The sequence below is a fragment of the Cucumis sativus genome, chromosome 3 (genome assembly GCF_000004075.3).
Source record: "Cucumis sativus cultivar 9930 chromosome 3, Cucumber_9930_V3, whole genome shotgun sequence".
In the NCBI taxonomy this organism is placed as follows: domain Eukaryota; kingdom Viridiplantae; phylum Streptophyta; class Magnoliopsida; order Cucurbitales; family Cucurbitaceae; genus Cucumis; species Cucumis sativus.
In genome coordinates this window covers 26,011,364-26,038,348 of record NC_026657.2, presented here as the reverse complement: position 1 = coordinate 26,038,348, position 26,985 = coordinate 26,011,364, and the positions used below count along the sequence as shown (strand labels likewise).

Genomic DNA, 26,985 nt, shown 5'->3' with positions numbered 1-26,985 from the left:
GAGAGCACTAACATATAGTCTATCACTAAGAAAAAGAACAAAATGACAACCAAAGTAAATAAGGATCTATTTTAACAATTTTGATACAAAATAATCAAAAGAAAAAAAGAAAAAAAAAACTAAAAAAACAAATTTGAAAAAAGGAATTAGTTGGATAATTAAAGAAGAGAGAGCAAATTGAGAGGAAGAAAATTGGGAACGATAAATTTGAAGTTAGAGAGAGTACACAACAAAAAGCTGAAGTTTGGGGCTGTGGCGGCGTGGGGTCCTCTCTCTTTCTACTTTCAAATTCTCAAAATTTTCCCATTTCTCCCTCTCCCGTCTCTCCATTTCTCCACCTCTCCATCGCTTCCCTTCATCTTCATCCTCAGGTGAACTCTTTTTCTCTCTAATTTCCTCCTTTTTTTTCTTTGATTTTCATTCCCCCCATCTTCCCTTCCCATTCACGTCTATATCCCCTCATAAGCTCAATATTTAACTTATATTGCAATGCTGCTGATTTCTAACTTGTTTTTTTTTTTTTTTTAATTCAGAATGGAATTGCATGTTATCTAGCTCCACTCAGTTCGCAATTTGTATTTAGGATTAGATTTTTACACTTTTTTTTTTCTGGAGAAGATTCAGAATTCGTCTGGGAATTGGGGAAACTTTTAATTCTGGTTTCAGTTTTTTCCTTTCTTGCAGCCATTATCTACTCACATGTAAAATCATTTCATCAGAATGTCCCTCCTTAGTAGATTCTTTTACCGAAGACCTCCAGATGGGTTGCTGGAATTTGTTGAACGAGTCTATAGTAAGTGAAATTGGCCACTTTATTTATTTATTCGTTGTGATATAGGTCATTATGAACTTGCGTTAATAGTTCCTCATTGGGGTGTGTTGATTTCATGAAATTGTGCAGTTTTTGATTCGTGTTTTTCGACTGAAGCTTTGCCTGATGGTATGTACCAAATATATCTGCATGAAATAATTAATGAATTACATGAAGAATTCCCGGACTCTTCCTTCCTTGCGTTTAATTTTCGTGAAGGGGAGAAAAGGAGCCAATTTGCAGAAGTGTTGTGTGCGTATGACGTCACTGTCATGGATTATCCTCGACAATATGAAGGTTGTCCGCTTCTTCCACTATCGTTGATTCAGCACTTCCTCCGTGTTTGTGAAAGTTGGCTTCTGCTTGGTAACCAACAAAATGTTATTCTTCTTCACTGTGAGAGGGGAGGTTGGCCTCTCTTGGCATTCCTTTTGGCTAGTTTTTTGATTTTTAGAAAAATGCACAGTGGTGAGAGGAAAACTCTTGAAATTGTACATCGAGAAGCTCCCAAAGGGTTTTTGCAGCTCTTGTCCCCACTAAATCCATTTCCATCTCAGCTCCGCTACTTGCAATATGTAGCAAGGAGAAATATAGTCTCTGAGTGGCCACCACCTGAGCGAGCACTCTCTTTAGATTGTGTAATTCTTCGTGGCGTTCCAGGTTTTGATGCTCAGAATGGCTGCAGACCAGTCATTCGTATTTTTGGGAGGAATCTTTTCAGTAAGGGTGGACTTTCCACGCAGATGCTTTTCTCTATGCCCAAGAAGAACAAGGCCCTCCGTCACTACCATCAGGTTAAGTTTGAAATACTGATTTTCTACTTTAATTTTGTAGGGACTTCATAGACTTTAGATATGCTAACCATGAAAAGATGGACGTTTTCACTGCAGGCAGACTGTGATGTGATTAAAATAGACGTACAGTGTTTGGTTCAAGGAGATGTAGTGCTGGAGTGTTCACATTTGGAATCGGAACCAGAAAGAGAAGTTATGATGTTTCGTATTATGTTCAATACAGCATTTATTAGATCAAACATACTGATGCTAACCTCTGAAAATTTGGATATTCTTTGGGAGTCAAAGGAGCGTTATCCAAAAGGCTTTCGAGCTGAGGTGTGTACATCGACCCTCATTTGTAGAATCTCAATTCGAAGCTCATGGTTTTACTATTTATAACCATAAGAAATAAGTGTCTCAGTCCGAGTTAATCATTTATTTTTTCTCTTTATCTGTCCGTCTAATTAATTACCTCTAAATTAGGTTTTGTTTGGGGAGATGGAAAACATCTCTCCTCCAAGGGCTCCAACCTCCATTTTGAATGGTGAAGAGAAAGGTGGATTGCCAATTGAAGCTTTTTCCAGGGTTCAAGAACTTTTTAGTGGTGTCGAGTGGATTGATAACAACGATGATGCTGCCTTGTGGCTACTTAAGAATCTTTCTGCCTTGAGTGATGTGAAAGAATTGTCAAGATTGCAATATAAAACTAGTTCATACTCTTCACCAGTAGACTCTGAAGAGGAAAATAATACATCTAGCACTGCCGATAGTTCAGATGAAGTATTTGATATTATTACAAAGCCTTTTGTGGATCCAACTTCTACCAACTTTACAATTCCAGCCACGGTACATTCTTCTGAATTATTGTCTGACAAGATTGGTGCTAATGAAGTGAATATTTCATCAGAGTCTCCTCAATCTTCTGATGAATTTCAAGACAAGATATTTTCAAATAAAGAACCTTTGCCCTCTTCATCACCTCTGTTGCCTCCATCTAATCTTCCATCTACCGATGCTAGTGGGAAACTTGACTCAAATAATATGACACCAACTGTTAAGGTGATTCCTCCACCACCACCACCACCACCACCACCGCCACCACCTTTTTCTCTATCACATAACAAGCCTCATGTAGAAACTTCCTCTAGTTCAGATTCGACCACTGTAACAATGCATGTGAGACCCCCTCCACCTCCTCCATCTCCACCTCAGTATCCTACTATTAACAATCCTGTTACAACCTCAACTCATTCACTTTCACATGTTCCTAAATCTTCTGGTGCACCCCCACCCCCACCCCCACCTCCTCCTTTTTGTTCCAAAATCTTCTAGTGCTCCTTCACCTCCACCTCCACCTCCACCTCCACCCCCAATTGCAAAATCTTCCGGTGCTCCCCCACCTCCGCCTCCTCCCCCTCCAGTAGTCCTGAAATCTTCTAGTGCTCCTCCACCTCCACCTCCGCCTCCACCCCCACATATAGTTCCGAAATCTTCTAGTGTTCCTCCGCCCCCGCCCCCGCCACTGCCTTCGCCTCCAGTTTCAAAATCTTCTAGTGCTACTCCACCTCCTCCTCCTCTGCCCCTAAAATCTTCTAGTGCTCCCCCACCTCCTCCAACTCCGCCTCTAAAATTTTCCAGTGCTCCTCCACCTCCACCTCCTCCTCCGTTTTCAAAATTTTCTAGTGCTCCTCCAACTCCGCCTCCACCTCCATTTCCAAAACTTTCTGGTGCTCCTCCACCTCCACCTCCACCTCCTCCACAATCAAATAGTGGTGCACCAGTTCCACCTCCTCCACCACCGCCAAAACCTCCCAGTGTTGAGCTGCCAAGTCATGGTGCTAAATCAACTAGACCTCCTCCACCTCCTCCACCAGCAAAGCCCTTCAATTCCAATTCTCTGACAAGTCAAGGTGCTACACCAATGCCACCCCCTCCTCCCGGATCAAGAGGATCAAATGTACCACCGCCGCCGCCGCCTTCTGCTGGAAGAGGCAAAGCTTCCCTAGGATCAACAGCTCAAGGAAGAGGCCGAGTTGCCACAGGAGTTGTAAATGCTCCAAAAAAAAACACCTTAAAACCATTACACTGGGTGAAAGTTACTCGAGCAATGCAAGGGAGTTTATGGGCTGACTCACAAAAGCAAGAAAATCAATCAAGGTGCACTATGCGTGATTTTTTTTTTTTTTTCTTCTGATTGGATGATTCATGTTGATGTCTTAGATTGTAGAGCCTATTCATGCCAGTTTACATTATGAATGAAACTCTCTTAATTTGATCCTGGCGAGCAATAAAAAAAAGGTTTATATGTATGGTTTGATCCATGCATTTCCTAAAAAGAAAAGTCTTGTTGTGCACTTTCTTTTTGGAACCTATTCTGGATTCTCTGTTATACATTTGCTGGTTGCCTTTGTTCCACATTTTCTAGATTCACTCATATCATCTTAGGTGACTCATTACTATTGAGTTGTATTGCATGAAGTTTTCCTATATTTCTCATTCCAAATGATGGTCTTATAGGGCCCCAGAAATAGACATCTCTGAACTTGAAAGTCTATTCTCAGCCGCTTCTGCTTCTGATGGAAGTGGCAGTAAAGGTGGAGGTCGACGTGGTTCCAACATCAATAAACCTGAAAAAGTGCAACTGGTTAGTCATCTTTCATTCCTCTTTATTCTTCCTTAGCCATTCCTTCTATGTTTCATATTTCCTTCTCATGATTTTATTAAGGGACTTTAGGGAGGGGAGGTTGGCAGGGAGCATTTGATTGATTTTCTTCTGTCATTTGGTTTTTTGGTCAAATTTGTGATCTTTTTCTGTTTCATTTTGTCAGATTGACCTGCGGAGAGCATACAACTGTGAGATAATGCTCTCAAAAATAAAGATTCCTTTACCAGATATGATAGTAAGTTTATATACGTGTGTGTGCATGTTAGAAGGATAATGATTTTCTCCTCTCTAAGGCTATGTTATCTCTGCACTAATCAAGTTCACTTTTTGTAGAATTCAGTTCTTGCATTGGATTCTTCTGCTCTTGATATTGACCAGGTTGAGAATCTCATCAAGTTTTGTCCTACTAGGGAAGAGATGGAAACGTTGAAGGTACTTTACTTGCCTCCTCTTTCACTGTACATATAGTTACATATTGTTGTTAACTCATTCCAGAACTTTGGGGACACTATCAATGTTGAATATAGTGAACCTTAGCTGTTATAATGCTTATATGTAAGAAATAAAATTTTGTCGATGAGTTATGTAGTAATAGTCCATTAAACATGTGAAGGTTGGTTTTTTTCCAAACCAATTTCCTATAACCCATGTTAGGTTTTGCACTCCCAACTAGTCATGATTTTATGGTCTCTACTGATAATTAGCGGGACGTGGTTTAGAATTTTTATTAAAAACAAGGAGCTTTACATTTATCGGCTAGCATAAAGGAGCAACCATTTTTGTTTTCCCTTTTATGATCTCAGAACCTTAGGCCCATTATTAGGGAGGTTTTTCCTGTTATATGTTTATGAAATTTTCTTCTTATTTAATGTAAGTAACGTAATGCATATACAAAGCAGTGTATCTTCATTTTTTCCCCTTCGAGGATGATTTTCTCCCCTTATTTTTTTTAACCTTATACCAACAGTAGAGAGAGTATTTTATCATTATTGTCTTAGGTATCATGCAATTCTACTTATTTTTCTGGAGATGTGTTTGGTTTTAGTATTTTACAATATTTGGCATCCCAAAGCTCGTTAGATTTTAAATCATGAAAACAGAACGTTGGGTTTTACTGAGGTAATTTGAGCGTTATGCAAAATAAGTAAAATTGTTGCATCATTTCTGATTTCTGGACAACATTGGTATTAAGTAAAGAGATGTGGTAAAGTCAGTTTTGATATTTTGGCTTCTTTTATATATTGAGTATGCTGGATTAGATGTCTAGTTCGCTTCAATAGATCCTCAAAGTCGTGCAATTTTAATTCTTTCCTTTTTTTTTTTGCAAATGGTTTATGTGCATATTACAGGGTTATACAGGTGACAGAGAAATGCTCGGAAAGTGTGAGCAGGTACTTCAATTGCTTCTTATCTCCTTAGTAGGTATAAGCCCCAATGACGTTCCTGAATCACATGCTACTTCTTTCATTTTCAGTTTTTTCTCGAGCTATTGAAGGTCCCACGAATAGAGTCCAAGTTACGAGTATTTGCTTTCAAAATCACCTTTTCTAGTCAGGTATAATATCAAAATGTTACACGTGATTTTTTATGCTCTTTACTTGTAGTAAACGGTTATAGTTCTTATTTTGGTCAGGTGAATGATTTGAGATATCATTTGAGCACAATAAATGATGCTACAAGAGAGGTACTCTTTCACTTATTAATGTTTTCAAAGTGACCGTATCAATTATTTCCAGAGTCCATATTTATGTTGTAATTTTAAGCCACAGGTCAAAGAATCTGCAAAACTGCGTCAGATAATGCAAACTATTCTTACACTGGGAAATGCGTTAAACCAGGGTACTGCTCGAGGTAGAGTTCCCACCACTGTTTCCATCTTAATCTATATAGTTTTGTTAAAATATGTTCTTGAAGTTGTGATAGACGAGCTAGGAAGGCTAACACGATTATCTGTCTTCAAAGACTTCGCATTCTTTGTAACTGGAGTAATCACTTAAAAGTTTCTCCAATTCTACAATTAACTAATTGTGTAAGCTGTTTAGTCCAATCTTGACAGCATGTGTTCATTTGTTTTCAATTATTTAATTAATTGTTTTTTTTTGTACTTACATTGCAGGCTCCGCTATAGGTTTTAAGTTGGACAGCCTCCTTAAATTGTCTGACACTCGGGCAAGAAACAACAAAATGACTTTGATGCATTATCTATGTAAGGTAGGAATCGAGATAGACTTTCTCTGTACTTGCACTACGATGTATGTATCATCTCTTTTACCAAAATTTGAATCTACAACGAATGATTTCAAAATGAGTATGTTTTACTTATTTGGTAGATAATGGGGTTGTGTCTGCAATTGTATGTAGTGTGTCCATGTCCACATCTTTGCTGAATCATTGTTACAGTTCTTTTATTTTTTGGGTGGGGACTGTCTTCAAATTTCTTTCACGCTTCTGGGGTATTTTTAGTCTTGAAGTCAATACTAATATTTGAAGATCTACCTTTTCACGTGGGTAAAATAATTCATTCCGGAGATCAGCATCTAAAGATACTACAATAACATTTTTTTTTACCTTATACTTTTCTTGTATCCGATAGTGATCTAGTTATTTTCTCAATTATATCATCCTCGTTCATGTACAAACATTTTTTTTCCACAACATGGATATATGATGTGATGCTTTTAGTGATTCAGAGGTGTGTTATGATCGGCTTTGACTCGTTCCAATTTTTGTTCAACTTCAACTCCTTGATGCATTTAACGTGTTTCTGATGAAACTTTCAAAGAAAAGGTTGAAATTAAGTGATAGAGAATTTTTACATATTATTTCTATAATTAAACATTTGTCTCAACTCTTGTGCAAATAATTATGTAAAAGTTAACTAGCTATGAAAGAACGACACTTTAGTTTAAGTGTCTGAGAAAGTGATAGGAGGTTAATAACCAAATAACACTGAAATGTATTGAATTAGGACAGTGCTAGTCGCTAGAGAGGTTATGGTTTAGGTAGTTCGAGGAATTAGGACCTACAAATCTCTTCTTGACCTGGCTGAATTTAGAGGCCTCACAAAATATCCGCCTCACGCCATTGGCCCCTCTATTTATATTGATTATTTTGACAATCTCGCAGTTTTTAATTTCGTTGATTTGAACTTTTTGTATCTGGATTTTATCAGTTTGGCTAAAAATCCTCCCCTCCCCCTACCAAAAAAAGCTCATTGCAGAGAAAATGCCAGAGTTACTTGATTTTGACAAGGACCTTGTTCATTTAGAAGCTGCCTCCAAGGTATGTTATTGTGCTGCAATTTCTAGTTTGAAATATAAATATATTGATTAGATATCCATTCCTTTGCTCCTTTTATCTGATGCAATTGAATTTTGTAAAACTAGATTCAATTGAAAGCATTGGCCGAGGAAATGCAAGCAGTAAGTAAAGGTCTTGAAAAGGTGGAGCAAGAGCTAACTGCCTCAGAAAACGATGGTGTGATCTCTATTGGTTTCCAAAAGGTGTGATATTTTATGTTCATTTATCATGTGGTTCTTTGCTAGGAATCTGGTTACTTTCTCTCAAGACATATATCGATGAGTTTAATACTCTCAAAGGTTGAAATCATTTTCTGCTCAGATTTGTAATTTTGTTCTCATGAAATGATAGTAAAGCATTCCAAATAGTTGAAATGGTCTTATGAATTATAAGCTCTGCGCATCACACAGTTCGACATATTAAAGTCAATATGCTAGTGCTCTAATGTATGCCTCCTTATGATTATTCTACAACACTTGCTACAAATATCCTTACTGTGTATCGAGTTTCCAAGTGTCATTATTCTAATGAGTAATGTTTTTGATAAGCAACTCCTTTCAGGTGCTGAAGAATTTTCTTGATACGGCCGAAGCTGAAGTAAGGGCACTTATCTCCTTATATTCTGAAGTGGTGAGTCCTTCCTTCTCAATAAAAATCTCATTCCAGAAAGTGTTCTGCTTCCCCCCTCTAAAGCTGGCATATTGTTGTTATGCAGGGGAGAAATGCGGACTCTCTATCACAGTACTTTGGCGAGGATCCAGCTCGGTGCCCTTTTGAGCAAGGTCTTGTGAATTTTATATTTTAGATGCATGGTCCTTTAAGCAGGGGTAAAATTGGTTTAGTTGAGCTTGCTTGTGGTAAAAATCAACACCTCGTCTATTACCTCAGTTGGAATAAAAGTGAAAACCAGCCGAAACCAAAACTAATTGCAACTTACAAATCTTCAATTACCCCATTTGACCATCCAACCAAAACTAGCTTCCTCATAATTACTGTCATGCAACCTTAACCAATAGAGAACAACTCGAGTTTAATCACCAATAATGAATACACAACTTGAGTTTGTTTCTGTACGCTGGGTCAGGTCTAAACACAATTTCAACTTAAGTCTGCTCTTCCTGAAAAAACAAAGCTTCGGTAAATAGTATCCCTTCAATAAGTAAGCATGGCTAGTTGGGCAACGAGGCAACTCACAAAGCTCTCTATTTCAATTTTTTCCAGTCTTATATTGACAGTTACTAAAGTCCAGCAATTGTTCTAACACCAAATTAGAGTTTTTTTTTCTGTAATCACGATTGGCTCATTTATCTTAGAATAGTCTGTATAGTTAGTTATGTACTCAAATCTCGCAACCCTCATTTTGTAGTCAAAAAGAAAAGAAAAAAGGTTTTATAGACAATTAGTTTCTATTCTCCGTCACGAGCATTAATTAAGTAGAGTGACATGAATTGTGACCTCTTGAACTTGGTAAAGCAGCTTTAATGATTCATGGATTGAGATTTTGTTTTAAGGTTTCCTATATTGTGGAAAATTTGCGTTGAAACTATAACTAATGAATTTTGTTGGGCTTTTCTTGGCAGTGACTCAAATTTTGATAGTCTTCGTCAAGATGTTCAGGAAGTCACGAGAAGAAAATGAAAGGCAGGCTGATGCTGAAAAGAAAAAAATAGAGAAGGAAGCCATGAAAGAAAGAAGTTCAGTTAAAGCAAAGTGAGACCATATTATGTTTTTAGTAGAAGGTATTGCCAGATCAACCTCTTTGATTTGGTTCGGTTGAACACCTGAAGAGGTGTGAATGTGAATATCTGATTTAAGATTCATGAACTTCCATCAAGGTAAGGCTTTGAATGTCTTAACAAAATGGTATAGTAAAGGAAACCATCTCAAGATTTGGTATGCAAACTAAATTTTTCTGTTTTATGCTTTTAACAGCTAAATATGAGGCAATTTTGTTCCCAGGTTGGCTCCTTCGCCTTCCTGCACTGCCGTTTTTATCATCAATATCGTGCTTTGTAAATACACTGCGACGCAATTACAGAATTGGGAGTGGTTGCCATTGGACAATGACAGAGGTTCGAGTTCTTTTGATCTCAACTTGACACTGTTATAATGGTAACAAAACTTCTCCCACAGCAACGTCTATAGATATTATATCAATTGTTTAGATGGTTAAAAACTTAAAATAGGGCTATGACCATTGTACAGGTAAATATCATTTTCTAGAATCCATACTTTTATGTTATTGGATCGTATCTTGTGATAGTTTCAATTAATTTACTTGTCGTGGCTTTTGCTGCACATTTATTGTAAAGAAATGGTTAGAATTTCTAGTTAATATTATTATGCATCATTAGTTCCTTTACATACATAGTTAAACATCTTGAAGACTTATGCTCTATTCTTCTTTAAACAACAGTGAATTGATCTTTCATAGTTCTCAGGTCAAAAACTACTTTTGAGACACATTCAATTCAATATTTGCTGGCTTCATTTGACTTGAAATTCTATATTGTTGGTATATGTAAAGTTTTTGTTTAGGCAGATATCTGATGTTAGCCGTGGTGGTAATTGAAATGGCCTTCAAATGCGTATGTTTGACAATGCTTTGGTGCAATTTTAGAATCTACTTTTAGACTACTTGTTTTCAGTTTCAGGAACTGTTTGGATTCCTTTTTATTATTACTATTATTATCATTTTATTTGTTATTTTGTTTTCTCTCTCTCTCTCTCTGTAGGCATGTGAAGAATTGTTTGGATTCCTTTTTACTTTTTTAATATTTTCCTGTATTTTCTCTCAACATATGAACTACAAATATAACCTATTCGGAAAGTGTCATGTGAAATCAACCACAGTAATTGTTTCAATTTTTAATTATAAATTTTATTTTTCTTAGATTTCTTATTGAGACAATTTCTTTTTTTTTTTTAAAATGAGATTATTTGTAAAACAGAGTAAAATCCTCCTTAATCTATTTAAGTTTTTTTTACTATATAGTTTCATATGAATTTTTTGTTATCCCATAACCAGTCCTTATTAAACCCTATATTTTAAAGAAAATTAAAGTTATTACCTCTTAATATTCAATAATCAATTTATAAATGCATACCTACACATGTATGAACCATTATTTTAATATATCTATTTTAGTTATTGAATCTAAGAACACAGTAGTTTTTACCACAATTTAGCCAGTTTATTTATGTATAAAGTTAAATTTACCAAATACAAACTTTTCATTGCAACAGATTTTAGTCAAAGCACATGGCTGCCACCCAAACGATGTTTATCAAACAATAACAATAATTTTAGTGCAAAATAAGTGATTCTGAATATGTTTTCAACTTCCAAATAGGGGTTCGAGTAACTTGAATAACCTAACTCGTATATATAGATTAGATTGAGTTGAAAATTTCAAAAGGTAATTTCGAAAGGTAAACTTTTTTACTTAGAAAATAAACAATTTTGAACTTTATTTATTTAATAAAAGTTAAATAATTAGGTTAACTATGTTGTGGCCTTGTGCGTTGGATTTTCTTTCTTTTCATTTTAAACATTTTTTTTTTTAAACAATTTTATAAAATTTAGAAACGAAAAAAAACAATACAACTCAAGTTATTGAAAGCTTAATTCTCGTTGAGTTAGATTGAAAGCTTAATTCTCAATCCATGGATTGAATTTAGATTGAAAGCTTAATTATTGAAAGCTTAATTCTCAATCCATGGATTGAATTGGATTGAACTCAATCCATGGATTGAATTGGATTGAAAGCTTAATTCGAGTTAACAACCTAAAAATAATTCATGGGTTGAGTTGGATTGAAAGCTTAATTCTCAATCTATGGATTGAATTGAGTTGAAAGCTTAATTCGAGTTAACAACCTAAAAATATAATATAGATTGGATTGAAAGACACAATCTAACCTTTTCGAGTTAACAACCTAAAAATATAATATAGATTGGATTGAAAGACACAATCTAACCTTTTGAAATTATCATACTCCAAAGATATGGTTGTTATTATTATTATTTGTGTTGTCAAGGAGAGGCTTTTTGGATGTTGAATTATCAATGATTCAATGTGAAAGGGAGAATATCATAGTGTTGAGGGTCAGGACATGACTCCCTCTTTTGTGGGGGAAAAGCTGATTTTGTCCTTGATTGAGAAATATCATAATTTTACAGAAAAGGATTCCTACTATTGTCTTCAATCTCTACTGAATCTCACCAAAATGACCCATTTTTTGAGCTGCCTTTTCCAATTTCAGCCTTCTTCCTATATATTATTATTACTATTTTCTTATCCACGTGTCATGTCAATTACTCTTAAATGAAAATAACCACAATTACTATTAAGCTATACTATATTCGTATTCACCCACAGTTTAGAAGTTTAGTTAAAATTTCAAAGTTGTTTAAACACTGTACCCTTACCAACTGAATTATAGTATTTTTGGCTTCCTTACAAATACCCTTATAAAGTTTGAAAATATAGCAACTCAAACATCATCTTATCTTAAATCACTTCACTTCAATGGTGTTATTAACAAATTTGAAAGTATACACACCCAATTGAGTGTATAATTTAATCTCTTTTTCTTTTCCCAAGAGAATTTTAAAATGTTACCAAAATGAGTAAACATTTCATTCAACCAGAAGCTTACTATAAAGTATAAACAGCTTTTCTTTTCTTTTCTTTTTTTAACTTTTTTAATTCCTTCACGGAATTTCAATGCCTTTTGTAAACATACCAACAAATTGTTGTACAAAGATAGACACCACCCTAAGTTAAAAAGGCTATTTCACATTACTATAAATATAACCATATGAAAAACTAATGTTATACGCATGCTACAATTATTTTCCCCATAATATATAGCATGAAAAAAGAAATTGAATCTCAATCTCGAAATCAATAATACAAATTTTATGTTTGAATTATGCTAAACCACCCATTGTCAATTGTTAACAAATTGACTGTGATGGAATTCGTCGAGGCATTATGTCAAAAATGGAACAAATACATATATATGGATCCAGCCATTAAAAATAGCAAGATACGGCAGTGGCAATAAGTCAACCTAAACATAGTTCGATGGGTGAATGATAAAGAAGTTGGAGGTTAAAATCTTGTTGTTTGAACTCAAATATTTGACATCATCAAGAAGAGAAACAGGAGGACGAAATAAATTAATTAATTAAAACATGCAAAAGAACGTTCGACTTTAAGTTCTAGTTTTGAAAGAATAAGCAATGTATATTATTCAATGGGATTAGGATGACCATAGTTACTTCACGTGACACTACAGAGCCAACACACCAATTATCACCTTGGTGCTTTCGGCATAAGAGTAAGGTTGTTTGGTCCGAGAAGTTGTTTAGTCAGAGAGAGATGGACATTTTAGTGGAATAGTTTAAGGACAGTGGATTGTTGAATTCGAACGTTAACCCATAAGACATCTCAACAAGCAGTGTTACTAATTGATGCTTGATTTAAGGAACTGAGATTGCTTCTTTTTCATTTTTATATTTATCATCAATATCATTCTAAAACTAGGATGATAAATGTGATTATGCTACAACTTAAGCACATATCAAACAGAAAGAACTTACAAGATCTTCAGTTTGCCATTGAATCAACTGATATTGATCTCCAATGCGCCATTTATCGTCTCTGCGTGAGTCTTCCTTTCTTTGAAACCAAATGATCAGTGAAGTCCTGTTAATATACTAAGGTGTCTGGCCGGTCTCGGTTGGCAAAATGGAGATCAGGGAGGTCAGCACTAACAGAGAATTTGAGCCATCTCTTCTTTTCAACATACTTGAGACCGGGCTGCAACAATAAGCCAATTGCCACAGCGGCTAGACTCACAATCATCACTTTTACTGTTGAAAGAGCCAACACTATGCATATTAATATTGTTGGAGGAATACACATCAGGATTGATCCAGCGGTTCCCACAGGAATCTTGTATGGCCGAGATGCAGCTGGATGTTTAATCCTTAGCTTGATAAAAGCTAAGAATTCCAGAATCATTCCAAAGCAGTACAAGAAGTTTTCTGCCGCCACAATTTCTTGAAAGCTTAACCAAGAAAGCAAAACAACACCTGAGGCTGAGAATAGTATCCCAATCAATGGTGTCCCATGACGAGATCGTTTGCTGAAGAACTCTGGTAACATACCACGTTCTGCCATTCCAAGAAGTTGGAAAGAATCGCTGCTCATCTCAGCCACAAACATTCCCATATTCGACATTGCAGCAGCCCCTTGGATCCACCAACCCAACCAAGCCCCTCCAATAATTTTAGCAACATCAGAGAAATAGCCATCGGTCCACAGTTCGCGATTAAGCGCAATGGCTCCTGTCCCACTTAAAAGAGGCAAAAAGTAACTAAGAACAACCAAAATCAAGGCATAAAAAAGTGCTTTGGGGAGGGTTTTGTTTGGATTTTCCACTTCTCCAGCCAATGTGCTAATAGAATCCCAATAATTCAAATTCCAAAAAAGAGTGTTCAAATACAGATTCCAGTCAACATCCTTTAGGTTCACTACAACCCATCTAGCCGGCCGTAGCTTGGGAATAGACACAAGTCCCATAACTGCAAAAGGAAGGATTGAGAAAACACCAAGGATTACAGCAACCCAACCAACAATTGTTAATCCTCTATAATTCATGTAAGTGAGGATCACTGTCAAAGCCAAGACTGCAGCAACTCTTGGAAGACCTCCACCAAGAGCTGGGATCTCTGACTTCAAATAATCAAGAAACAAGACAGGATATAAAGCATTATCAATAACTCCACTAAGCCATTTCATCCAACCCTGTTGAAATCCCCAAAATGGACCTAATGCAGAAGAAACCCAAACAACATAACCACCATTTTCGGGGAACATAGTCCCCATCTCAGCAGTAATCAATGCCTCAGGAATACTCCATATAAGTGGAAAAACCAAGAATCCAAGAAGAGCCAACAAAGGACCAGCTGCCCCAACACTATCCTCAACTCCAAATGGACCCCCTGAAACCTCATAGAAAATGAGAAACACAAGTGGTAATACAGAAACTTTCTTTGCATTACTGACGACTGGAGGAGAAGGTGATTCGCCAACCGAAACGTACTCTGCACGATTTATCTCTCCCATTGAAACAGAAGCTTGTCTGGCTGGCGAAGTCCTCAATTTCTGCTCAATCCACAAAGCAACATCATGATAAAGAAAGCTAAAACCAATATCTCATATTCAAATTCAAATACAGAAGAAACAAGAAAAACACAATATTCTCAGTCACTCAATTCCAATCAGTTAATAGGATGCTTCTTATTTGTAAACAAAGAAAGTCTCCAACCTACATCTTCTAATTTCAGCCATAGGGAGTAATTCCCTATGATTAACGTCTCCAAAATACATATCGAACTCATGACTCACACTAATCAGAAACCACCAAACTACAGCTAGATGCCGCTCTTACATTGCAAAAAAAACAAGAACCACCCCAAAAGATTACGAAAATTCCAAAAAAAACCTAGAATCGAAAATTTTAAAACAGAGAAAGAAACCGCAATCTTATAGGAAAATTGAAAGGATCTTGAGGTAAGATCGATATAGGAAAGAATAAGAGAAGAAGGAAGCAGAAGAGAGAACAAACCATCAAGGAAAACCGTTGGCCGGAGGAGAGGAATGCATTACTGCAATAGCACCTCGGCCGTGGAAGAAACCGGGGAAAACTACCGCCGATGAGGCCTCAAAATTAGAATATCAGGACGGTGTTTCAGAATCTAAGATATAGAAAAGAAATTTGAGAAAATAATAAAGAAGGATGTTGAAAATTTACAATTTATAATTATTATGTTATCTTTGTTTATATATATATATATATATATAAAAATAAAAGAGAATATTAATAGGAGAAATAGTTAACTTTAATTTAGTTAAAAAGGTATTTATTTAATTCTCTTTGTTTTTGTAAAGGAAAAGTCAAATGTGGCATTTTCGAAATGAAAGAGTATTTGCTTTGCAGCTTTGCATTTGCAAGGTGTTCCACTTTTGAATCTCTGTGTGCCACGTAATTGAACCACTCCTTTTTATTAGCACACATATATACACACACATGCATACCACTTTACTTTGGATCATTCTTGGGATAAATTTCAATTTTTTTCTATCACTATCGAACTTAAATCTAAAACTCCACTTCATTGTTACTTTAAGTCACTTAACATACAATATCGCCAGATAATTGAAAGTGAAATAAATGAAAATTTAGAGTTTGGAGAGTAAATTTTAAAGAAACAAAACTCATAAAAAAAAAAAAGGTTGTGTAAAAAAAAAATACTATACCAAGGAGTTTATTCCGCCATTTCTATTTGTTGTTAGAGTAGTGAAATATATTTGAACTTTGACTTTTTATATTAATTAAATCTTTTAGGGGGAAATTTAAAATTATGAGTTTTGAGAATCAAACTTCATTCATCTAAGTTTTCTTTAGTTAAAATATGTTTATATTAGCTTCTAAAAGTTTATATTTAGTCATCCACCTTTTTTACAAAATCTATTGTTTTGTATTATTTTTTTCATGTATCTTTTATATAAGACGATATCTAACCAAATGTGAGGATAAATCTAACACTTTATCGTGTGTATATAATTGGAAAAAATATATATGTCACTCTTATCCAATTATCCAATCATAATTGAAGATAGATTAAAATGCATCCCAACATCACTCGACCATGGATTAGTGCATGTTCATTCACTGTGGATTAATGTTTTACTAGAGTGCATGCAATTATTTGTTTGATTTGATTAAAAATGAAGAAATAAATAGGAAAATGGTCATGATTCTGAATCAGAAAAATATCTACGAAATGTATAGAATTATGACTTTCAAAATAGTTTATGTCTATTTTTGTGTCTCAATTATTAAAATGTAATGTTTTAGTTTCCAAACTTTTTAAAATAACTCTCATCGTCTATTAAAATATATAACAATGTATATAGGTTAGCTATAATCACTAAGCAAGTGAAAATTACACCCCCAAAAAATTGATTTTAAAATAGAGATTAAAAAATGAGAAAAATGAAAAATTGCTATAAAATAGCAAAAAAAAATCAAAAAATATAAAATATAGAGAAAAGTTTAATTTGAGCATGAATTTTGTTATATTTTATATTTTGTAAATAATTTAATATTTTTTTGTTATATTTTGTAAATAGTTTAATATTTTGCTATTATTATAATGTTGCTTAAAATTTTGTAACTAAAATAGACATTTTATTAAATTAAATTAAGTTAAATGAAAACTAACAAAAAGACATTTAAACCACTCTTACTGTTTTAGATTTCAAATTCCATATATAGCATATAATATTATAATATAAAGATATAAAAGACATTTTTTAATATATATATATATATACATACACACATATATAGAAGTTTATTCCATTGATGTTTAGTTCTAAGGAAACCAAATTAAAAAACAAAAGTTAATAAATTATTAAAATGAAGTCTTATTTTATTTATTTATTTTAGTTTAAGAGAGATGCAAAGTATAAGTAATAAATAGTAGGTAACCAAAATACTACCAATAAACACGGATTTAGCATCATATATAATAATAATAACAATAATAATAATGATGATGATAATAGTCCAATTTTTTTATTATTTAAAAAGTGAATGGGAAGACAATTATTTACCAAAAATGAAATCCAACTTTATAACTTTATCTTCACCTACGGAGCAGAGAATGCAAAAGAGCAACCCACTCCTTTAATTTTAAAATAGAAATACTTTCAAATGTCTAATCTGATTTTTAAGTAGTCATCCATTTCACATATTATATTTTCTTCTAAGATTCAACAAATTTATACTTATTGGGTTGTGTTTTTTAAATCATTCAAATGAAATTATAATATTGACCGAAATACTACTATTCAAGTAAAAGAGAAAATAGAAATAAAAGACATAAGAATACAAAATTTAGGTAAGACATCATATCGAATTTCCCAAAAGAAAAAAATAAAATAAAATAAAACGTTTCGTACACTTGTAAACTTTTCTTGGTACTAAACAATGTTTGTATTTTTTTAAAAAAAATGAAACATTAGTGTTTTTAAAATGTGAATTTACAAATGAATTTTTGTATTTTTATTTTTATTTTTTAAAAAATAACACGACAGTTAAAATGTGAGTCTCACAAGTGTTACACTCTGAAAAAAATGAAATTGTATCGCATAAAAGCATTCTTTCCAATAGTTTCAATATATCTGTTTTTCTTTTTCTTTTGCTTAAAAAAATACTTTTAATACTACTTTTACAATCTCATATAAATTATAGCCTTTGATTCTCATCAAATAATTGTCAATCTACAAGAACGTACAAATATTTTGCCGCTGAGAGAGCTTATTTCACCATTCTTATTTGAATTACATCTATACATGCCATACTTCATGATTTTACCTTTGGATCATTTGGTCCTTATGCCATTAAAAAGGATCATTTTAGTATTATATTCATTTTAAGTGATCAAAATTAATTATTACTTTTCAAAAGTTCCATTAGTAAATTAAACCTTTTGAAAATATAGGAATAAAAATATTAAAGTCTAAAATAAACCTTTCCTGGATACAAAAATAAACCAAATGAAAAAAATGGACCATAGCAAATTATGTTATAACTTATTAACCTTTTTTCAAAATCATTGAAATCGAAAGATTGAATACAAATTTGAGTTCAAGAAAATAATATAATTTTTCTAAAAGACACAAATAATATTTGATCTCAAAGGATGATATAAAATTTAAAAAAGAAAAAGAAAACAGATAGACTGTTTTTAAAGTAATAAGCATGAGGTGCTTAATTCTGGTCCGCACTGAAACAAAAATGGTCTTCGAATCTCAAATTCTAACTCTCAAACAGATATCATCTTCCCAGCGGTGGATCGATTAATTAAATTTAAACAATAAAAAATCGCAAACTAAAACAAACAAGACGAGAATCGTATCGAGTTTAATTTTTCTAAATTTAAATTTTGAGTAGCGATTATTGATTGTTACCTGGTGGTCGGAATCGGAAACGATGAGGGGTTCCTCCTTGGCACCGTTACAGTGAGGCGCAGCGGCGATTGACTGAGGTTGGAATTCCTTCTGCTCAAACTCCGTCGAGTGGATCTGGGAAGCAGAAATCCGCGGTTCCTGTTGGTGTGCCTTCATGAAATTGTATATATATAATATATGAATATGAGAGAGGAGGAGTTTGTTGAAAGCTTTTAATTGGTGATTGAAATTCAAGTAGGGTAGAGAAGTGGTTTAGGATTAGGAATGAATTTTGGATATATAGAAGAAAAACAGAGGAGAGAAGAAGTGAGTTAGTAATTAATTAAGAAAAACAGATTAGGAATGCAGAATACATATGGAACTCATGACTCACACTAATCAGAAACCACCGAACTACATCTAGATGCCGTTCTCACACGTTGCAAAAAACAACAAGAACACTCCCCCCCCCCCCCCCCCCCCACCCCCCCCCCCCCCCCCCCTAAACAGAGAATCCCATTCCAAAAAACCTAGAATCGAAAAATTAAAAAGAAAGAAAGAAACCGCAATCTTACCCCCCCCCCCTAAACAGAGAATCCCATTCCAAAAAACCTAGAATCGAAAAATTAAAAAGAAAGAAAGAAACCGCAATCTTATACGAAAATTGAAAGGATCTTGAGGTAAGATCGATAAGGGAAAGAATAGGAGAAGAATTAAGCAGAAGAGAGAACAAACCATCAAGGAAAATCGATGGGTGGAGGAGAGGGGTGCATTACTGCAATAGCACCTCCGCGGTGGAAGAAAGCGGAGAAAACTACCGCGGATGAGGCCTCAAAATTACAATATCACGACGGTGTTTAGAATCTAAGATAAAGAAAAGAAATTTGAAAAAATAATAAAGAAAGATGTTGAAAATTTAGAATTTAGAATTCTTATGTTTATATATATATATAAATAATAATATTAATAAGAGAAATAGTTAGCTTTAATTTAATTCTCTTTGTTTTCGTAAAGGAAAAGTCATATGTGGCATTTTCGAAATGAAAGAGTATTTGCTTTGCAGGCTTGCATCTGCAAGGTGTTCCACTTCTGAATATCTGTGTGCCATTCATTGAACCACTTCTTTTTTATATATATAATACACACATGACACATACATACCACTTTACTTTGGATCATTCTAGGCAAAAAAAATTTAATCGTTATCAAACTTAAATCTAAAACTTCACTTCATTGCTAGTTAAAATACGTTTATACTAGCTTCTAAAATTTATATTTAGTCAACCAACTTTTTCTCCTTCTGTATTTTTTTAATGTATTTTGTTATCCATGATGTTTGATTTAGATCGTAAATCTAACACGTTATCGTGTGAACATAATTAAAATATAAAATGCATCATCCAACTATCAAATCATAATTTATCTATTATCACAAGAGAAACTTTTCTTATTTTTTATTAATAGAAAAGGTAAAGTTTTTTAGAATAAAATGCATCTAAACATTACTCAATTAGTGTACTGATGTTGTATTATCATGGATGCAATTATTTATCATGGTTAATTTTTAATTTGGTTAATAATATTATTGATGAGATTAAAAATGAAGAAATAAATAGAAAAATGGTCATAATTGTACTATAGAAAATAAATTTTGATATATTTAGTAAATAGATTCATTATTTAAAATGTTAGTTATAGAAGAGATTTTATTAAAAATTAAATAAATTTAAATCTTTAAAATCCAATAGTTTTAAATTTTCAAATTGCATATATATAGCATATAATATAAAGATATAAATTAAAAGACATTTTTTAAATATATATTATACATACATAAAGTGGATTATTCCATTGATGTTTAGTGTTGAGGAAACCAAATTGAAGAACAAAAGTTAATAAATGATTAGAAAATGAAAATTTATTTTATTTTATTTATTATAGTTTAAAAGAGATGCAATGTAAGTAAATTGTAGATAACCAAAATACTATTATTTAATGTATATTAAAAGAATGAAGGCACTACCAATAATCAGGGATTTAGCAATTAGCATCACCCCCTTGGTATCTAACACATACAATAATAATATCAATAATAATAGTCTAATTTTTTAAATTATTTTAAAAAGTGAATGGGAAGACATTATAACTTTCATCTTCTGAATTTGTGGATAAATAATAAAAGAAAAATCATAGCCTTACCGAATTAATTACCTACAAAGTGGTGCCGAACATAAATAAATAAAAATATATTCATTTTCTTGAGAGCACCCCATTTTTACTTTAGTTCCCATTTACCACTTCTCGTAAAGAAGAAGGCCAACCGTCATATAGATTGAGTGGTAAAATTCTCTCGACCTTGTTATCTTTATATAATATGTATAAATAAAGTATATTAATATCGACAGTTTAGTGATAACTATCACTAAACTCGTAAGTTCCCTTCCAATATTTTTTTTCTAAGTTACAACTTCAAGTCCAATATTAATAAATTTGTTGGATCCACTAGTATCCGTATTTAATGTCTATTGTCTAAATTAAAATAGAAATACTTTTACGTATCTAATCTAATTTTTAGGGATAGTTGCAAATTTAGCCATTAAATTCAAAATAATTAAGTATATAACAATATTTTTAAAAAAATGCAAATATAGCAAAATTGGTCAAATTCTATCAATGATAGAGTCTATCACTGATAGACCATGTTATAAAAATTGGTCTATCACCGATAAATCATTAGAGTCTATTAGTGATACAAGTCTATCAGCGATAATTTTGCTATATTTGCAATTTTTTTAAAATGTTGCTATATCCTTAATTATTATTTCTCAAATGGTAATCCATTACAATTACCATAATTTTTAACTAATCTATCGTACGAACATCCGGCAAAATATTTCTTTTATAGAAAAATCAGATGTGAATTAATTTTAGTTTTGTATTATGGACGTGAATAGTTTGTTCATTTTTTATTTTTGAAAAGTTTTCATCCATATATTATATTTTATTTATAAGATTCCATGAATTTATCTTTAAATGAACTATGTTTTTAAGGGAAATTTTTAAAAATAGCAAAATAAATTAAAATAGTTACAAGCTATACCAAAATTTTGGATTCTATCATTGATAGTCTTTTTATCACTATAACATATCAATGACTATCAATGATAGAATTTGTTAGAGGTCGTAAGTTTTTTTTTGTAAAATCTACCATTTTTAAAAATTCATCGTTTTCTAAAGCATTAAAATTACAAATACTAAATTTGAATAATATTGACTTAAATACTACTAAGTAAAAGAAAAAATAAAACACAAAAGACAAAAAAATGTTGAATGTAATAATTTTGTTTTTTATTCTATCATTTTTGTTTGAATTATATATATATATATACACACAATACTCGCAATTATTTTTTAAAAACAATGTATTCAAATACGGTTTTGTTCCATTCCATATAATTTAGACTTTAGTTTATTTTAGTCCTTATCATTTTTACGTTTGAATCCTTCCTTACTGTACCATTTAAAAAAATTAATTATTACCTTTTCAAGGTTCAAAATTACAATAAACTACAACAATAAGTAAACTAATAAAAATATATAAAGTTTAAAATAAACCTTTCCTAGATTGAAAAAATAAACGAAATAATTTATTAACCCTTTTTCAAAATCATTGAAATTGAAAGGTTGAAGACAAATTTGACTTCATTAAAATAATATTAATTTTTTGAAAAGACAAAAATAATAATTTATCTCGAAAGATAATAAATGATTTTTTTTTTTTTAAGAAAAGAGAGAAAATAGATAGAACGTCTCTAAAGCAATAAGCATGAGGTGCTTAATTCATAGCTAGGTTAGGTCCGCACTGAAACAAAAATGGTTTCCAAATCTCAAATTCTAACTCTCAAACAGATTTCATCTTCCCAACGGTGGACAAAACAAACACAACAAGAATCTCATCGGCAAATAAAGGAGTTTGATTTTTCTAAATTACAATAATTATGAGTAGCGATAATTATTGTTTGTTACCTGGTGGTCGGAATCGGAAACGATGGACGGTTTCAACGGGGAAGCGGCGACGGCGGCGATTGAGTGAGGTTGGACATCCTTCTGGTCAAGCTCCGCCGAGGGGATCTGGGGAGCAGAAATCGGCGGTTCCTGTTGGTGTGTCGTCTTCATGAAATTATATATATATATATATATATATGTGTGTGTGAATATGGAGAGAGGAGGAGTTTGTTGAAAGCTTTTAATTGATGATTGAAATCCAAGTAGGGTAGAGAAGTGGTTTAGAATTTTGGATATATAGAAGAGAAACAGAGGAGAGAGGAAGTGAGTGAGTAATTAATTAAGCAGAGAGGAATTGAGAAATGAAGAAGAAGCTAAGGAAGATGAAGTTGGGGATTTGAAAGTTTGTGGAGCAATGGCAATTAGTTTGCTTGGGTTTACAGGAATCTTTAAAAATGATATATTCTATGGCCAATTTGGACGATACAAACAACCAATTATGGACTCTTAAACACACCTCTTTTTTAAGTTTTAAATCCATTTTCTTTAATTTAACTATAACCCACGTGTAACGTTTAAACTATCATTTCTGTCCCTAATCTTAAATTTAGTAGTTAATTCTTTTTTTATTCTAACTTTTCAACATCAGCAAACATATTTGCAAACGATAGACTTCAGACGTAAAAAGTTATTAAAATATTAAATAATTTAAAAACAATATTATAATTAAACAATCTGATGAGATGCTAGATAAATAAACTACAAAACACACTTAAATGTTTATCTACTAGAGATTTGTATAAAAATAGTAAAAAACATTGTTTTATAAAAAAGAATAACAATAAAAATCTTTAAATTATAAAAGGTGAATTTGTACAGAATAAGATTGGTTTTAGAAATGAGTGAAGAAAGTATATGAATATTTTGGGAAAATAAAAAGAATAGTGGTTTCCGATGTGGAAAAGGAAATACTAAATTGAAAAAAAAAACACAAGATACATATACCAAATTTATTATTAGAATGAATTAAATTAATTTAGTGGAAGGGTGTATTTTTGGTGTGATTGGAGCCAATTTTTGGGTTTTATGTCTTCCTTCTTCACACCCTTTATTGAAAATTTGTTGAGGCATTTGACTATTATTGTGTTAGATCTGTATAATTAAAGCCCACAATTTTAGCAAATCCGAATAATTAGTACATTTATTTTCTTTAATAATAATGGTCATTTAAAAAAAAAAATCTCAATAAAATTATATGGTAAGTCAGAAGATCCTTTCAAGAGTCAAAAAGTTTGTACACATTTTTAATGTGGGGAGGTTAGAAAAACAATATTTATAAATAAAATAATAAAAATAAAAATAAAAGCAAAGTGCAAGTACACCAAGCTAAATAATAATTACAATTATATCCTTAAATCTTTTTAAATTAAAAATTTAACTCTTAAATTTATATAATTAGATAATTATATGAGTTTATAATTCGTTTTTTCTTTATCATTCGTGAGTCTAAATTTTATGATGATTGTAAGTTGGAGGAACTCATTTATTGTCCATAAAAATATTATGGTTGATTTAAAATTTATTAAAAATACAACATTGTAACCTAAGAAAAATATATTTTGATGGCATAGAGAAACAATTGGAAATTTTAAATATTGAGGGGTGAGTTGGTGTTGTTTGATTAAATTAGTTAATTTAATACTATTATTTAATTCTTTTGAGTACCGACTAAATCTAAATATGGAAATGACTACAACAACTCCTTCGCACGTGCTGCCCTATCTACTACCTGAAATTGAAAAAAATATATTTTTTATTACAAAAAAGTAGCTTTTAATTCGAAAAATAAAAAAGAAGAAGAAAGAAGTAGACGTTGTTTTTTGACCACCAACCAACGACCCAGATTCTTCCATTATTCACCTTACACCACACGATTGATCTTTCGAGTGTTCAAAATGTGCCCAAATTCCTTAAATACAAATAATAATAATGTTTCATTGTGATCTCTATTTCACACATATGTTGAATCAGAAAAAGTAGGGAAAAAGAAAAACATATGGTTCAAGCAGGGTGATGTGAATGTATGTTTGAAGTATTTTATATATTTTTTCAACAATACTATTTAATGTGTGAATCAAATATATTCTTCTTAACCTATTGGGAGTATTTTAATTGGGGAAAGAGAAAGTTACTGAACTTGATATTTTGAAGGAAAAAAAAACTAAAATGCATTTATTTAGTTTCTCATAACTATGTGTATAGTTGAGTGGTGATAAATATGGAATACTGGAAATTATAAAGTAGGCTGATTTAATAATATTTATGCAGAATAATTATTAATTCAGAACAATTTTTTTGATCAATAATGAGTGTGTGTTGAGTGGTTGGACTGGCTGTATGATTATTTTATTTACAAAATTGACTCTTTTCTATTATTTGTTATATAATAATTGTGTTTAATAAGTACAAGCGTGTGTTGTGTTCTTCTTGTCACGCTTGAAATTATTTGTAATTTGGTCCTACAAGGAGACAAAAATACAAATAAAATCAAGATGAAGCTTGAGTTTATTTATCATCCCATCCTTTTCTCTTTTCAAAATTGACCTTTTTTTAATATCTATTTTGGATCTCTAGTGACAATATTCTTTAGATTTTAAACGTAAGAGATAATTAATAATGTATTGAATTTACCAAATTTGGTTTTATAGAGAAGCATAATTAAACAGTTTATTTATAATTAATAATATTCAATATTTGATATTAATTTACTAAGCTGTGTTTTTCTTATGTATCCATTAAAATCTCCTCATTTGTAGAGGTATTAAAAACTCATGCACGTAGTTTTGAAGTTACATGATGATATAAACAAGCAAAAACATTATTCGTCACTTTGAGATCTCTAGAAGATTTAATCCTTATTTCTCTCATGTTAAGTAATTTGGAAAAAGAGTGATTTTAAAATAAAATTGGAAAAAAATGGTTGTTTTGAAGAGACACATTCCCCTATTTTTTTCTTTTTCAAATTTGACCGTGTAAACGCTAAAAAGGATGAAACCACCACCTAAACCATCTCATTTTCACCAATCTTTTTCCTTTTAATTTTTCCATATCATTATTATTGGGTTCATTTAAATTCGAGCATATGTCTATAAAAAGAAACATATATGAAATATTTAGCTTTTATTTTCTTTTTTCCAAATCAGCCCTTCTATTTTATTTTAGATTAAAATATGATTTCAGTGTTTGTATTTTGATCTTTGTTCAATTTTGGTCAATATACTTTTAATGGTTTAATTTTGCACTATTATTATTTATTACTTAATGACTTTTATAAATTTATTATTGCACTTTCCTATTTTTATAATTTGTTTGATAATTTCTTATTTTATCTGACTAGTATGTTTTTCACTCAAATCTATTTAATAACGTTCATAATTTGATAATTTTGTCAATAATTTAGGGTTTAGGGAACGATCCTTTTTAAATTTTATGTAATTAATCTCTATTTTATTTTTTTAAAAAAATCCTTCACCCTTTGAAAAAAAATCGAAGGTGAAGGAATTTTTTTATTTATTAAATAAGGGTATTTTTTGTAATTGCGTAGTAGCATCTATTTTGAATTTCAAATGATTATAGTGAAATCTGGTGGTCATCTTGGCCAAGAAGAAGCACTAGTACAACTTTGAAAAAAAGTGTGCTATTTTTTAAATATAAAAGCTTAATTAAAGTGTTAGCTTTAGACAATTTTTCATATAATTGTAACTATGGGTGAGAATGGTAGACTAGAAAATTGAGTTGATTGATCAAACGAAAGTTGGTTGGTCAAAGAATGAGAGGGGTCGATCGATGTTTGTTTAGGAAAATTTCAAATTGAGAAATTTCATAATATATTTCTTAGAGTTAAATCGATTGATCAACATTTATACATTAATAGTTAACCAAATCAACCATAGTCGATTTGGTGGCGGTTTGGTTGAATATAAATATGTCCATTGAATGGGGCAAGACCGAAGATACCATTCTTCGTCCCCGCATGAAATTCTCGAGGATGAAGATGGGGATCCCACGTGGAATTTGCGGGGATTGGGTCTCCCGTGTGGAATTTTTCTCATTATTTTTTTTAAAAAAATTAAGAAATTAATATAGAAAAAATCTAATTAAATAATTAAACCTATCACTAAATTGCTTATTATTGTTAGTTATATATCACAATTTGAATTTAAAGATAACTTAGTCAAATTTTGGTCAAAGAAACTAATAAACTTTTTAGTAGAAATAAATAAACATAAACCATATTATTCACACATATATAATCTAAATTTAAAAATTGAATTTAAACACTCTTATTATCTTTCACCAATAAACAATCAAACTTGATTTAAATGCATTATTT

General features: G+C 31.9%; 2 protein-coding genes across 7 annotated transcripts; one reads left to right on the top strand and one right to left on the bottom strand.

Annotated features, from left to right (window-relative positions):
* The first annotated feature begins 223 nt into the window (after positions 1 to 223).
* On the top strand, positions 224 to 9,928 carry LOC101217517 (formin-like protein 14). Its single transcript, XM_031882575.1, is given in 20 exon segments — positions 224 to 371; positions 667 to 793; positions 902 to 1,605; positions 1,702 to 1,923; positions 2,071 to 2,895; positions 2,897 to 3,744; positions 4,105 to 4,231; positions 4,416 to 4,487; positions 4,586 to 4,684; positions 5,602 to 5,643; positions 5,727 to 5,807; positions 5,886 to 5,936; positions 6,022 to 6,103; positions 6,369 to 6,463; positions 7,463 to 7,534; positions 7,639 to 7,755; positions 8,114 to 8,182; positions 8,268 to 8,334; positions 9,133 to 9,387; positions 9,485 to 9,928. Coding segments are annotated over 18 exon segments (3,780 nt in total). The 5' UTR covers positions 224 to 371; positions 667 to 720; the 3' UTR covers positions 9,267 to 9,387; positions 9,485 to 9,928.
* A 2,857-nt stretch (positions 9,929 to 12,785) lies between these two features.
* Positions 12,786 to 23,030, bottom strand: LOC101217286 (probable polyamine transporter At1g31830). Of its 6 annotated transcripts, none has more exons than XM_011653374.2 (3): positions 22,614 to 23,030; positions 18,609 to 18,758; positions 12,786 to 14,732 (listed from the first exon to the last, which is right to left on the bottom strand). In XM_011653374.2, the coding sequence occupies exons 1-3, from the start codon at positions 22,761 to 22,763 to the stop codon at positions 13,272 to 13,274; spliced, it is 1,761 nt and encodes a 586-aa protein (XP_011651676.1). In that variant the 5' UTR covers positions 22,764 to 23,030; the 3' UTR covers positions 12,786 to 13,271. The 6 variants fall into 6 exon arrangements, with proteins under 6 accessions (XP_011651676.1, XP_004144401.2, XP_031738623.1 ...); XM_004144353.3 differs by having other exon boundaries at positions 18,609 to 18,746; XM_031882763.1 differs by lacking the exon at positions 22,614 to 23,030 and adding an exon at positions 19,323 to 19,489 and having other exon boundaries at positions 18,609 to 18,817.
* Positions 23,031 to 26,985: the final 3,955 nt, after the last annotated feature.

What these genes read in the sequence shown, in the direction of transcription:
- LOC101217286 (XM_011653374.2), bottom strand. Translation starts at nt 22,763, where the DNA reads ATGAAGACGACACACCAACAGGAACCGCCGATTTCTGCTCCCCAGATC. An exon ending in TTTCCGATTCCGACCACCAG is followed by an intron (nt 18,759 to 22,613) that starts GTAACAAACAAT and finishes AATTTCATGAAG; the next exon opens with GCACACCAACAGGAACCGCG. An exon ending in TTTCCGATTCCGACCACCAG is followed by an intron (nt 14,733 to 18,608) that starts GTAACAATCAAT and finishes TGGATTGAGCAG; the next exon opens with AAATTGAGGACTTCGCCAGC.